Raw genomic sequence first — 11,401 nt, forward strand, 5'->3', positions numbered from 1 at the left:
CTCCCAAAGTGCTGGGATTACAGGCTTGAGCCACCGCGCCCGGCTCATTACTGATTTCTAACTGCAGCAGCAAACTTCCCTAATCTCATCTTCCCCATAAATCTTGGGGTCATTTTTATACCAGTTCTTCTTTTTTTTTTTTTGAGACAGAGTCTTGCTCTGTCACCCAGGGTGGGGTACGATGGTGCAATCTCAGCTCCGCCTCCCGGGTTCAAGCAATTCTCCTGCCTCAGCCTCCTGAGTAGCTGGAATTACAGGCTTACGTCACCATGCCCAGCTAATTTATATATTTTTAGTAGAGATGGAGTTTCACCATGTTGGTCAGGCTCGTCTCAAACTCCTGACCTCATGATCTGCCCACCTCAGCCTCCCAAAGTGCTGGGATTACAGGCATGAGCCACCATGCCCAGCCTTTATACCAGTTCTTTTTCTTTTTTAATTTTTTTTTTTTTAAGAGATTGGGTTTCACCATGTTGACCAGGCTGGTCTCAAACTCCTGACCTCAGGTGATCCACCTGCCTCAGCCTCCCAAAGTGCTGGGATTATATTCATGAGCCACCACACCCGGCTATACCAGTTCTTGACCTGCCCTCTCAATCTCAAAGTGTGGAATCTAGACAAGGAAGGCCAAGAGGAGGACAGGAACAGGGTCTAGAGCAATATATAGGTACTATGCACAAGTATATATATATATACTTTTATATTTATTTTATTTTATTCTTTTGGAGATGGAGTCTCTCTCTGTCCCCCAGGCTGGCATGCAGTGGTTCAATCTTGGCTCACTGCAGCTTCCACCTTCCAGATGTAAGCAATCCTACTGCATCAGCCTCCTGAGTAGCTAGGATTACAGGCGCGCACCACCACGCCTGGCTAATTTTTGTGATTTTAGTAGAGGTGGGGTTTCACCATGTTGGTCAGGCTGGTCTCGAACTTCTGACCTCAAGCAAGCTGCCCCCATCAGCCTCCCAAAGTGCTGGGATTACAGGCATGAGCCACCAACCCGGCTATACTTATCTATTTAAATTTCTATTGTTTTTCCTCTTCTGATTATAAAGACATGTGTTCATTAAAGGAAATATGGAAAGTACACAAAAGCACAAAATAGAAAATAAAAATGTCCTATACTGCTACTTTTCAGTGATATCCATTGCTAATATCATGGTGTACTAATACAAACACAGATGCATACACATACACGTATATGTGTGTGTGTTTGTTTTTTTAAATCTGGGATTGTTTTTGTTCCTATTACTGATTATCTCTCTTGTGACCTTAAGAATTGTTTGTCTGCACCTGCTGCTTTCTCAAGGTTTGCTTTTCTCTGTCTCTTCCTCTTGTGTCTTTGTTGTTGCCTCTTGGTTTCTCTCAGTTCTACTGCTGTCCATGTTGTTTACCTTAGTCTCCCTCTCTCCTTACTTCTCTCTCTCTGAAGCTCTGGTCCCTAGTTTTGCCTCACTCTTGGAGCTGGCCCCCATCACAAAGCCTGTGTGTGTGTTGGGTTGCTTGTCTCTGACTTGAGTGAGCCTACCTAGAGATCTGGCTAGGTCTCTCAGTCCTGTTCTGTCTCTGTCCTGCTCTGCGACTGTTCATCACCTTATTTTTCTGTGCCCATCTGATCTGCATTTTACCATCTCTCCTGAGTCTCCTCCATCCCTCTTCATTTCACTTCTTCTTGAACCAGTGTCTTAACTTGCCTCTTTTTTGTCGTCCTTTCTTACTGCTTGTTTGGCACTTTCCCCTATCTCTCCTTTGTCCTTTCTCTCTCCTTCATCTTTTTTGCACTCTCCTCCCTTTGTCTTACTTAGGTTTCTGTTAATCATTCTCTGTCCTGTCCTCCCTTACTGTCACTTCTGTGCCTTCATCCCCTTCTATCCTGGCATCTCAGAACATCTCCAAACTTCACCCTGTTTCTCCGTGTCAGTTTTCCTATGGCTCTGATCCCTTCCTGCCTCCCCTTTTTGTCCTTGTTTGATCTCAGGAGGGGACAGATATAGCGTGTGTGTGTGTGTGTGTGTGTGTGTGTGTGTGTGTGTGTGTGTATTTGTGGATGGGGGGGGAGGAGGAGGAGGAGGAGGAGGAGGAAAAATGGACATGGCTATCCATCTCTGTCACCTTCCCTCCCCCACCACCATCTTTGTGGACAGCTGCAGGGGGCTGGGAGGAAGGGGAGGTGCTTTTCAAATCACAGTCCCTGAGCTCTTTGGGGCAGCCATTATTAGAGAGGAGGACTCTGGAATCCTTCAGCTTCAGCATGGGGGACAAAGGTAGTGTCTGCTGCAAAAACTGATGGAACATTGCACCCAGGAAAAGGCTTAGGGGAAGTGTGTGTACATGTGGGATTTGGGGCAGCTGGGGGCTGGATGGCTATTTGGGAATTCCTACTATCTCTGTACCTTGAAGGAAACAGTTTTGGTTCCAGATCTGGGTTCTAGGTCAGTGGGTAATATTAAGAGCCCTAGTTTAAGGACTGAGTTCTGGTGTACTTGATTTAAGTGAGTGGGTAAAGGAGCTGTTGTTTTGGGGAAGATAAAAGAATATGATATGATTCTGCGTCCTCATCCCCAGATCTTGGGACAGGTCCAGCCTTGGTGTTCAGGGCATCACCTAGACTCTGCCCACTCAGCCTCCCATACCCATTTCCCCTCAGACAACCAGTTCCGGATGTCCATACTAGAGCGACTGGAGCAGATGGAGAAGCGGATGGCAGAGATTGCAGCAGCTGGGCAGGCGCCTTGCCAGGGTCCTGATGCTCCTCCAATTCAGGTACTTCTGTGAGGAGGGAAGTGGTCTATGTTGGGGAGCAGGGGGAGGACGCAGCTAAAGAGAACATCTAGCGTGTGTGACTCTCCTCCCTCTCCTGAGCCCAGCCTCCTCAGCCAGTCTTACCTCTCCCTGACGTTACCCTGTCCCATCCCCACCTTGTGGCAAGAGTGGCTATTCTGGGCACTCTCTTGGCGTGATGGGCTTCAGACTATTTCTGGTCTGAAGAAGGGTGGAGGTGAAGGAGAGGGCGGGGGAGGGGTCAGGAGCATTGGGGCTCAGATCTCTGTGGTTCCCAAGTTTCTGAAAGAAGAGGGCTGATGAAAGGCTCGCAGAAGGCTTCTGAGCGGGGGAGAAGCCACTTGTGAATATGGTAGTACTCTGAGTTGATGTGAAGGCAAATGGGCAAGATGGTGTGAGGTCTGGCTGCTAGATGGGCTGGAGGAAGTGGCTGTGGGAGTAGGAGACACTGAGGCCACACAGGAACTTGATGGGCTATCAGAGGTCCTGGTGGCGGGATCCTAGAATGGGACGTGTGGGGAGGGGGCAAAATTAGAAGCTGGGAGGACAGATGTGAGGTGGCCATTCTAAACCAGGGGAGCAGATGCTCAGGTCTCTGCCTAAGAGTGTGTATATCACAGGATGAAGGCCAGGGGCCTGGGTTCGAGGCACGGGTAGTGGTCTTGGTAGAAAGCATGATCCCACGCACCACCTGGAAGGGTCCTGAACGTCTGGCCCATGGAAGCCCCTTCCGGGGCATGAGCCTTCTGCACCTGGCTGCTGCCCAGGGCTATGCCCGCCTCATCGAGACCCTGAGCCAGTGGCGGTGAGCAATGGCAGCTGGGTGGGGGCTGGGCAGCCTCTGGGACAGAAGTGTCAGGGGACTGAGGAGGTACTGGAGGACCTGGGGCCCTGCCAAGAGGGAGCTGGGGTCATTGTGGGAAGGGAGGGGGCTGAGAGAGTACTGATATCTTGGGGAACTTTCATATCCTGATTTATGACACTTTGACTTCTTGACCTCCTTAGTGTCCTTGACTGCCTCTTCCCACCGGCCCTGTACAGCTTGCCTCCTAGTCCCTTTACTTCTGATATTCCTACTTTGCCCACTTTTTCCGTGATTGGGCTCTGTCGTCTCTTTCCCAAATCCTCCAGGAGTGTGGAGACTGGAAGCTTGGACTTAGAGCAAGAGGTTGACCCGCTCAACGTGGATCATTTCTCTTGCACCCCTCTGGTGAGGATGATGATTCCTGAGTGCACATGGGGCAGTAGGCAATGGCAACAGCCCTTGAAAGGGAAGATCCTGAGGAATGCAGGGAGTTGGGGGCTAGGGTCTGAAGACCTGACTACCTGGAGGAGGAGCCCCAGGCCTCACCTCCACCTCCGTCTCCTGCCTCCCTTCTCAGATGTGGGCTTGTGCCCTGGGACACCTGGAAGCTGCTGTGCTCCTTTTCCGTTGGAACCGACATGCACTGAGCATTCCCGATTCTCTGGGCCGTCTGCCATTGTCTGTGGCTCATTCCCGGGGTCATGTGCGCCTTGCCCGCTGCCTTGAGGAACTACAGAGACAGGAAGCTTCGGTGGAGCCCCCGCTTGCCCTATCGCCACCCTCCTCCAGCCCAGACACTGGTGAGCGTGGCCCTAATCTTTTGGAGAGAGGGATATGGATAGGAGAGGTCAGGGCAAACCCAAAGTGTGGGAAACAACAAGTACGAGAGGAGACAAACCACAGAGACAGAGATGGGAGATAACAGAAGCAAAAACAGGGAGACTGAGAACAGGGTGGGGGAGGCAGGAGACTCAAGTGAGGGATGGCCATGGCTCCTGCTGCCCTCACTCTCTTCCCTCCCCACACAGGTCTGAGCAGCGTCTCCTCACCCTCGGAGCTGTCAGATGGCACTTTCTCCGTCACATCTGCCTATTCTAGTGCCCTAGATGGCAGTCCTCCCCCTGCACCTCTGCCAGCCTCTGAGATTACTATGGAGGACATGGCCCCAGGCCATCTTTCTTCTGGTGCCCCAGAGGCCCCCCTGCTTCTCATGGACTATGAGGCTACCAATTCCAGGGGGCCTCTCTTCTCCCCTCCTGCCCTCCCACCAGCCTCAGATGATGGGGCTACTCCAGAGGATGATGACAGCGCACAGGCTGTGGATGTGATCCCGGTAGTGCTTATATTGATGGAGTTATGGGGGCTAGAAGTGGAGTAGGGTGTAGAGATGGGGTGAGGCCAGCTTCCATGAAGCAGAATCAAAGTCTGGCTTCAATTTAGGAAGGGGCCATTTACTTCATTTTGGGACAGGCAAAGTAGGCTTTTGCTTAGCTCCTTTCAGACCATGTGAATTGGAAGTCATGAGGCAGCAGAGGTTAAAAATTCTGGGTGGTCCCATAATTTAGATGTTGGGAAATTTTTTTTGCCGGGCTTGGTAGCTCATGCCTGTAATCCCAGCACTTTTGAGAGGCTGAGGCGGGTGGATCACTTCAGGCCAGGAGTTTGAGACCAGCCTGGGTAACATGGCAAAACCTCATCTCTACAAGAAATGTAAAAATTAACTGGGCATGGTGGCACATGCCTGTAATCCCAGCCGCTTGAGAGGCTGAGACACAAGAATCACTTGAACCTGGGAGGCACAGGCTGCAGTGAGCCGAGATTGTATCACTGCAACTTCAGCCTGGGTGACAGAGCAAGACTCTGTCTTAAAAAATGTTTAAAAAGGCAAAAAACATAAAAAGTATTAAAAATTCTGTCTGGGTACGATGGCTCACACCTGTAATCCCAACACTTTCAGGGAGCAAGGTGAGAGCATCACTTGAGGCCAGGGGTTTGAGACCAAGTCTGGGCAACATAACAAGAACCCCATCTCCACAGAACATAATTTTTAAAAAATTATGTAATTGTAGCTACTTGAGAGGCTGAGGTAGGAAGACCCCTTGACCCCAAGAAGTATGAGGTTGCAGTGGGCTGACCTTGCCACTGCACCTCAGCCTGGGCAACAGAGACCCTGTCTCTGTAACAAAAATTCTGGGGAATATCTTCAGTTAGAGGCTGGGTGGTAGGAGTTACCTGTTAATCCATGTAGGGACAAGGTTCTAGGAGAACCAGGATGATGGAGGGCAGCTGGAAGTTGTGTGGAGCGGTAAGGTTGGCAAGATGAGGGTATCTGGCAGTGATCTGATGCAGGAAGGAAGCTTGCACAAGATAAAGCTGAGAAAGTCTTATGGAATGAAAGTGAATCTTCAAGTACAGTCTTGTTCTTCTCTGCTAGACTTTTGGGACATATCTGCTTTAGAGAGATGAATAGAGTAAGTGGGTGGCATTTTAAGTACAAAAAACTTTGAGAACTCCACAAGTAGGCTGTACTGAGTGTGTCCAGCAGTAAGTGCTGAAGCAAAGGCCAGATGGGAGCCATTCATCAGGTTAATAGTTGGCAAGCGTTGGGCTGGTTCCTGGTGAGCTGAAGGGGAGTAGGGGGTGGGCACAGCCAAGCATATGAGGATGATGTGCCGGCCGGCTGGCATAAGGCAGGCCCAGGTAGGACAGTGGATGGTTGGCCTAAAAGGGTGTCAAGTCCTCCATTTGTTCAGCTTCTGAATCCTCATTTGGAGTATCTCCTTTTTATCCTATATTCTCCATAGCATCTCAGCACAGAGGGACCCCCAAGTGGCAGCCCAATCAGTATAAATGAATGAGTCTGGAATAGTGACCCAGAAAGACCAATGCCTGCCAGTGAGAGAAGGAACGAGAAAGGAATGGATTGAGTTACAGCTTTGGCAGGGCAGGAACATTGGGCAGGTGGGGCCCCTAAGGGTTCATTCAGCTTGTCCCTCCATCCAGGTGGACATGATCTCACTGGCCAAGCAAATCATCGAAGCCACACCAGAGCGGATTAAACGAGAGGACTTCGTCGGGCTACCTGAGGCTGGAGCCTCAATGCGGGAGCGGACAGGGGCTGTGGGGCTCAGTGAGACCATGTCCTGGCTGGCCAGCTACTTGGAGAATGTGGACCATTTCCCCAGCTCAACCCCTCCCAGGTGACCAGCTCAGGACAAAGCCTCCAGATTCTTCAAAGGAAGTGGGAGGAAAGGAGAAAGCTGGTTTTCCCACAGCCAAAGCTCCTTTCTGGCAGAGGCCCCAGGGCCTTGGAGAAGGGAACTGAACTGGCTGATGAACTCTTAAGCCGCTCTCCAGATTCCTTCATAGCCATCCATAGGTGGCAAAAGAGGGACTTTAGATGCTTCATGACACCCTCTTTCCCTATCCCCCACAGCGAACTGCCCTTTGAGCGAGGTCGCCTGGCTGTCCCTCCAGCACCCTCCTGGGCAGAGTTTCTCTCTGCATCTACCAGTGGCAAGATGGAAAGTGATTTTGCCTTGCTGACACTGTCAGATCATGAGCAGCGGGAACTGTATGAGGCAGCCCGAGTCATCCAGACGGCCTTCCGGAAGTACAAGGTCAGAGGGGGCACGGGTCTCAGGATGAGCTACACAGTCTTGAACTGGGAGACCGTGGGCTCCTCGGGCTTTTGGAGGATGAGTAGTCATGCAGACAGGTCTTGGATGGGGTAAAGGGCCAGAGGAACTCCAGAAAAGTTGGAGGGACAAATCAGATATCCCATTATGTGGGTCATGAGGTGCTGAGACTTCTTTTCCCTCAGGGCCGGCGGCTGAAGGAGCAGCAGGAGGTAGCAGCAGCTGTAATCCAGCGCTGTTACCGGAAGTACAAGCAGGTGAAACCCTTCTCCCTCAAAAGCGTACCCACCAACCCATACCCACATCCACACCCACGCCTAACCATTCCACAATGTTGCCAGAGCCCTAACTCCCCTTCTCTCTCCACAAGCTGACCTGGATTGCACTTAAGGTATTAGGCATGAGGTCTGAGTGTGAGTTGTCTGTGACGATTCAGTCTTTTCTTGAGTGTGTGGGTTAGAGAAAGAGCCTTGCATCAGCCTAACTTGGGTGACCCTCAGGGCTTTGGGTCTCTGTCCCTCTATTTCAGCCCCTGTCCCTCCTCCCCACCCCTGCAGTTTGCACTCTATAAGAAGATGACCCAGGCGGCCATCCTGATCCAGAGCAAGTTCCGAAGCTACTATGAACAGAAGCGATTTCAGCAGAGCCGCCGAGCGGCTGTGCTCATCCAGCAGCACTACCGCTCCTACCGCCGCAGGCCTGGGCCTCCCCACCGGCCCTCGGCCACCCTGCCTGCCCGCAACAAGTAGGGTCTACCCCCAGCTCTCTGTGCCCACCCACTGTGTCCAAGCCATTCCCTGCCTAGGGTTCCTGGGGGGCTGAAGGCATGCGGTGCCTGGGGGTTCTGTGAGGTCCATCTTTTGTTTCTTTCACCAGAGGCTCCTTTCTCACCAAGAAGCAGGACCAGGCAGCCCGGAAGATCATGAGATTCCTGCGGCGCTGCCGACACAGGTACTCATCCCTTCTTCCCCTAGGCTTTTGCGCTGCCACCCGTCGGGATCCACCAGTCTCCCCTGACTCTTATTCTCTCTGCAGGATGAGGGAACTGAAGAAGAGCCAGGAGCTGGAAGGGCTTCCCCAGCCGGGACTGGCCACCTGACCTGGCCACCGACTTTCTCACCACCCTGGGGGTGCCTCGTGCAGTCTTAACAGGGAGAGGGCTTTCTGGGGCAGGGGGCTCCCCGGTCGGCAGCTTTCCCGTTCACCTTTGCTGGAGCCCTTCTTAGGCCTCCTCCCTCCTCCCCATGCCTTGCTCCCAAACCCATCTCCTCTTCCCTCTTGGTTGTGCCCCGTCTCTTTTGGTCCTGGCTCCAGAAGACCCGCGCCCCACATACCTGCATCTTCCGCTGTGACCTCCGGAGACCTGCCTGCCCCTGGTCCCCAGCTCCTCCTGCCTGCACCCGACTCGGCCCCACTCCTGACTTGCCTTATTTATTTGTTCGACACGTCTCTGAATGTATCCGCCTCGGTCCCCACCTCAGCCTTCGCTGCGCACGCCCCTCGTATTTCAGGGCTGACCGTGCCCACCACCCGACTCCGCATGTTTGCGTCTCTTTCCTCCCTCTCTGGCCCTGTGTTACCCCATCACCCGACTCTGGCCACCGACCTCAGGGCCGAAGGGGAGGGGGTGTACAGAGGAACGCGTTGCGGAGTCTGCCCCGTCCCCCGAGGGGAGGGGGCTTGTACATACTGTAAGATACAGAGTATAGTGAAGAATCTATTTAACGCGCCGCAGGGAGGGCTGCACGGCCGGGCTTGTGGTTCTCTGGCGCGGCGGGGGCCACCTGCCAGCTCCACGGGCACTTTCTACTTGTGCATGGGCTTGGTTTATACGAATTGCCATTAAACATCGCTGCACCAGCAAGCCTCCGGCCTCTGTCTGCGGGGACGGGGCGGGGCGGGGCGGGGCCTCGGCCGGCTGGAAGCAGCCACGCGCCCCGGGCCTCGGATCTGCGCCCAGGCAGGGCGGGCGCGGAGTTTTCCGCCTCCGACGTGTTTCCGGCCTTAAAGGCATTCCGCCCTTCCCTTTAAGACGCACCGCCCCCCTCTCAGTCACTCCCAAGATGGCGGACCTACTGGGCTCCATCCTGAGCTCCATGGAGAAGCCACCCAGCCTCGGTGACCAGGAGACTCGGCGCAAGGCCCGAGGTGAGGATCCCAAATTCACAACCGCCTTCCTTAGCCCGGTTCTCGAGACCGCACTTTTCCCTCTTTGGACAATGCCGCCGCCTCAACCTTGAAAGACCCCCCTCACAGGCCTCTTCCGAGACCCTCAGAGTCCCTAAAAGGGCTGCTGACACGCCCGGTGTTCTTAGCGGACAGTGATTGGCTACCTGAAAGATAGCGCTAGCCTCCTGCCTCCTCTCCCGACCCGGGCCTTCCGTAGTCCTTGTTTCCCATTAGCCGGTCGGCCCGCCTGTCCGCTGCTTGGCTGCTCTGATTGGTAAGATGCCTCCAACCTGTCGCACTCCTTCCCCGCCCACCTCTAGCTCTATTTCGATTGGATTTAGGGCACGCCCATCCGCTATGCCTTCATCTCTATTGGCTATCTCAACTTAAAGCTCTGCCTCCTGAGACCTGTTCGACCTTCCTTCGGACCCACCCCAGCCTCAGCACTCCCATTGGTTGACGGGTCTTCCGTGTCTTCTTGCCCCTCCTGCTTCATTTAACCCCGTCCCTTCTGCCTTCTTCCGACAACCTTTTTGTCATCTGTAGCCTTAAATTCCCAAGCTGTCCGGGCGGATCGTGGTGTTGATTGGAGGAGGGATGAGAAAGCCCGCCGGGTCCGATTGGCCACTGTCTCCGCCTGCATTCTCTGAGTAGCTTCCTTGCGGGCGGGTTGGAGTTCGGCGGCCGGCGTAGGGCGCAGCCCGGTGGGACGATGGGAGTTTCCCTGGGGTTGCTTGTGCCGCTGCGGGATGACCCTGGCGGAACGCTGAACTCCAACTTCCAAACCTGCCAGCCTTGAGCGCGGACGAGCCCTATCCCGGCTCCTCACCGTGCCCCAGGGGGACCAGGGCAGGCAGGACGCCTTCAAATGTTTAAAGGCTGCTGAATACCTACACTTCGTCCCTTATTTCTTGAACCACTGTTAGGGGCCAGGGATACCCCTCAGGCCAAAATCCGGAGCTGGGACACTCATTGATACAGTGATCTCACGGAAGTTTAATAACCAACTTGATAGTGCTCTCAGAGAAAAATAATTGTGAGAGCGGCCACCTGAGGTTCTCCCCCAGTCAAGAGTGAGCTGAGATCAGAACAGATGATTCCGTAAATGAGAGAGAGAAGCAAAGCGTTACAGGCAGAAGAGAAGCCTATCTGAAATCTCTGAGGAAGAAGGAAGCATGATGGGAATGGGGAACTGGAATTCTTTAATGCTCCGATGACTGTCTAAGTGGGGGATCACCAGCGGCGTTGACAGACTAGGAAGCTTAAGGTAGTCACTCGCCTGAGGTCACATGGTTGGTTTGGTAGGTGGCAGAGTTTCAAACCCAGATGTGACTGGGTTAGAAGCCTGTTTTTGTTTGTTTGTTTTTTGAGACACAGTTTAGCTCTTGTTGCCCGAGCTGGAGTGCAATGATGCGATCTCAGCTTACTGCAACCTCCACCTCCTGGGTTCAAGTGATTCTCGTGCCTCAGCCTCCCGAGTAGCTGGGGATTACAGGCGTGTGCCACCAGGCCCGGCTAATTTTTGTATTTTTAGTAGAGATGGGGTTTTGCCAGGTTGGCCCGGCTGGTCTTGAATTCCTGACCTCAGGTGATCCGCCCACCTTGGCCTCCCAAAGTGTTGAGATTACAGGGGTGAGCCACCACACCTGGCCTGAAGCCTGTGTTCTTAACCATAATCTTATGTCACTTCTCTAGATGCAGAGAAGAATCGAAACCAAGTAAAAACCGAGTATAAACTGGTAGCTCACACCTGTAATCCCAGCACTTTGAGAGGCCGAGGTGGACGGACTGCTTGAGCCCAGGAGTTCAAGACCAGCCTGGGCAACATGGAGAAACCATGTCTGTACAAAAAAAAAAATACAAAAATTGGCTAGGCGTGGTGGCTCTAGCCTGTAATCCCAGCACTTTGGGAGGCCGAGGCAGGCCCATCACAAGGTCAAGAGATCGAGCCATCCTGGCCAACATGGTGAAACCCCGTCTCTACTAAAAATACAAAAAATTAGCTGGG

General features: G+C 53.1%; 2 protein-coding genes across 11 annotated transcripts in view; both read left to right on the forward strand.

Moving 5' to 3' along the window:
• The window catches only part of CAMTA2 (calmodulin binding transcription activator 2), a 20,802-nt gene extending 11,714 nt beyond the window's left edge, over positions 1-9,088 (forward strand). For 5 of the 9 annotated variants that reach the window (XM_017496731.2, XM_017496733.2, XM_017496738.1 and 2 more), the window contains 12 exons: positions 2,648-2,763; positions 3,402-3,586; positions 3,913-3,991; positions 4,164-4,386; positions 4,615-4,919; positions 6,590-6,786; positions 7,023-7,206; positions 7,410-7,481; positions 7,595-7,615; positions 7,782-7,969; positions 8,101-8,175; positions 8,260-9,084. In XM_017496731.2, coding sequence (XP_017352220.1) covers positions 2,648-2,763; positions 3,402-3,586; positions 3,913-3,991; positions 4,164-4,386; positions 4,615-4,919; positions 6,590-6,786; positions 7,023-7,206; positions 7,410-7,481; positions 7,595-7,615; positions 7,782-7,969; positions 8,101-8,175; positions 8,260-8,323 — 1,709 coding nt within the window. In that variant the 3' untranslated portion in view covers positions 8,324-9,084. Of the gene's footprint in view, positions 1-2,647; positions 2,764-3,401; positions 3,587-3,912; positions 3,992-4,163; positions 4,387-4,614; positions 4,920-6,589; positions 6,787-7,022; positions 7,207-7,409; positions 7,482-7,594; positions 7,616-7,781; positions 7,970-8,100; positions 8,176-8,259 lie in introns of all 9 variants that reach the window. The other 4 variants (XM_037727213.1, XM_037727214.1, XM_037727215.1 and 1 more) reach the window with 2 other exon arrangements.
• A 10-nt stretch (positions 9,089-9,098) lies between these two features.
• SPAG7 (sperm associated antigen 7) overlaps positions 9,099-11,401 on the forward strand; it is a 10,292-nt gene continuing 7,989 nt past the window's right edge. The window contains exon 1 of one of the 2 annotated variants that reach the window (XM_017496739.2): positions 9,099-9,372. In XM_017496739.2, the coding sequence (XP_017352228.1) occupies positions 9,288-9,372 (85 nt within the window). In that variant the 5' untranslated portion in view covers positions 9,099-9,287. The remainder of the gene's footprint in view (positions 9,373-11,401) is intronic. The other variant, XM_037727217.1, reaches the window with a different exon arrangement.

This window comes from Cebus imitator, unplaced genomic scaffold (genome assembly GCF_001604975.1).
Source record: "Cebus imitator isolate Cc_AM_T3 unplaced genomic scaffold, Cebus_imitator-1.0 Scaffold223, whole genome shotgun sequence".
Classification (NCBI taxonomy): domain Eukaryota; kingdom Metazoa; phylum Chordata; class Mammalia; order Primates; family Cebidae; genus Cebus; species Cebus imitator.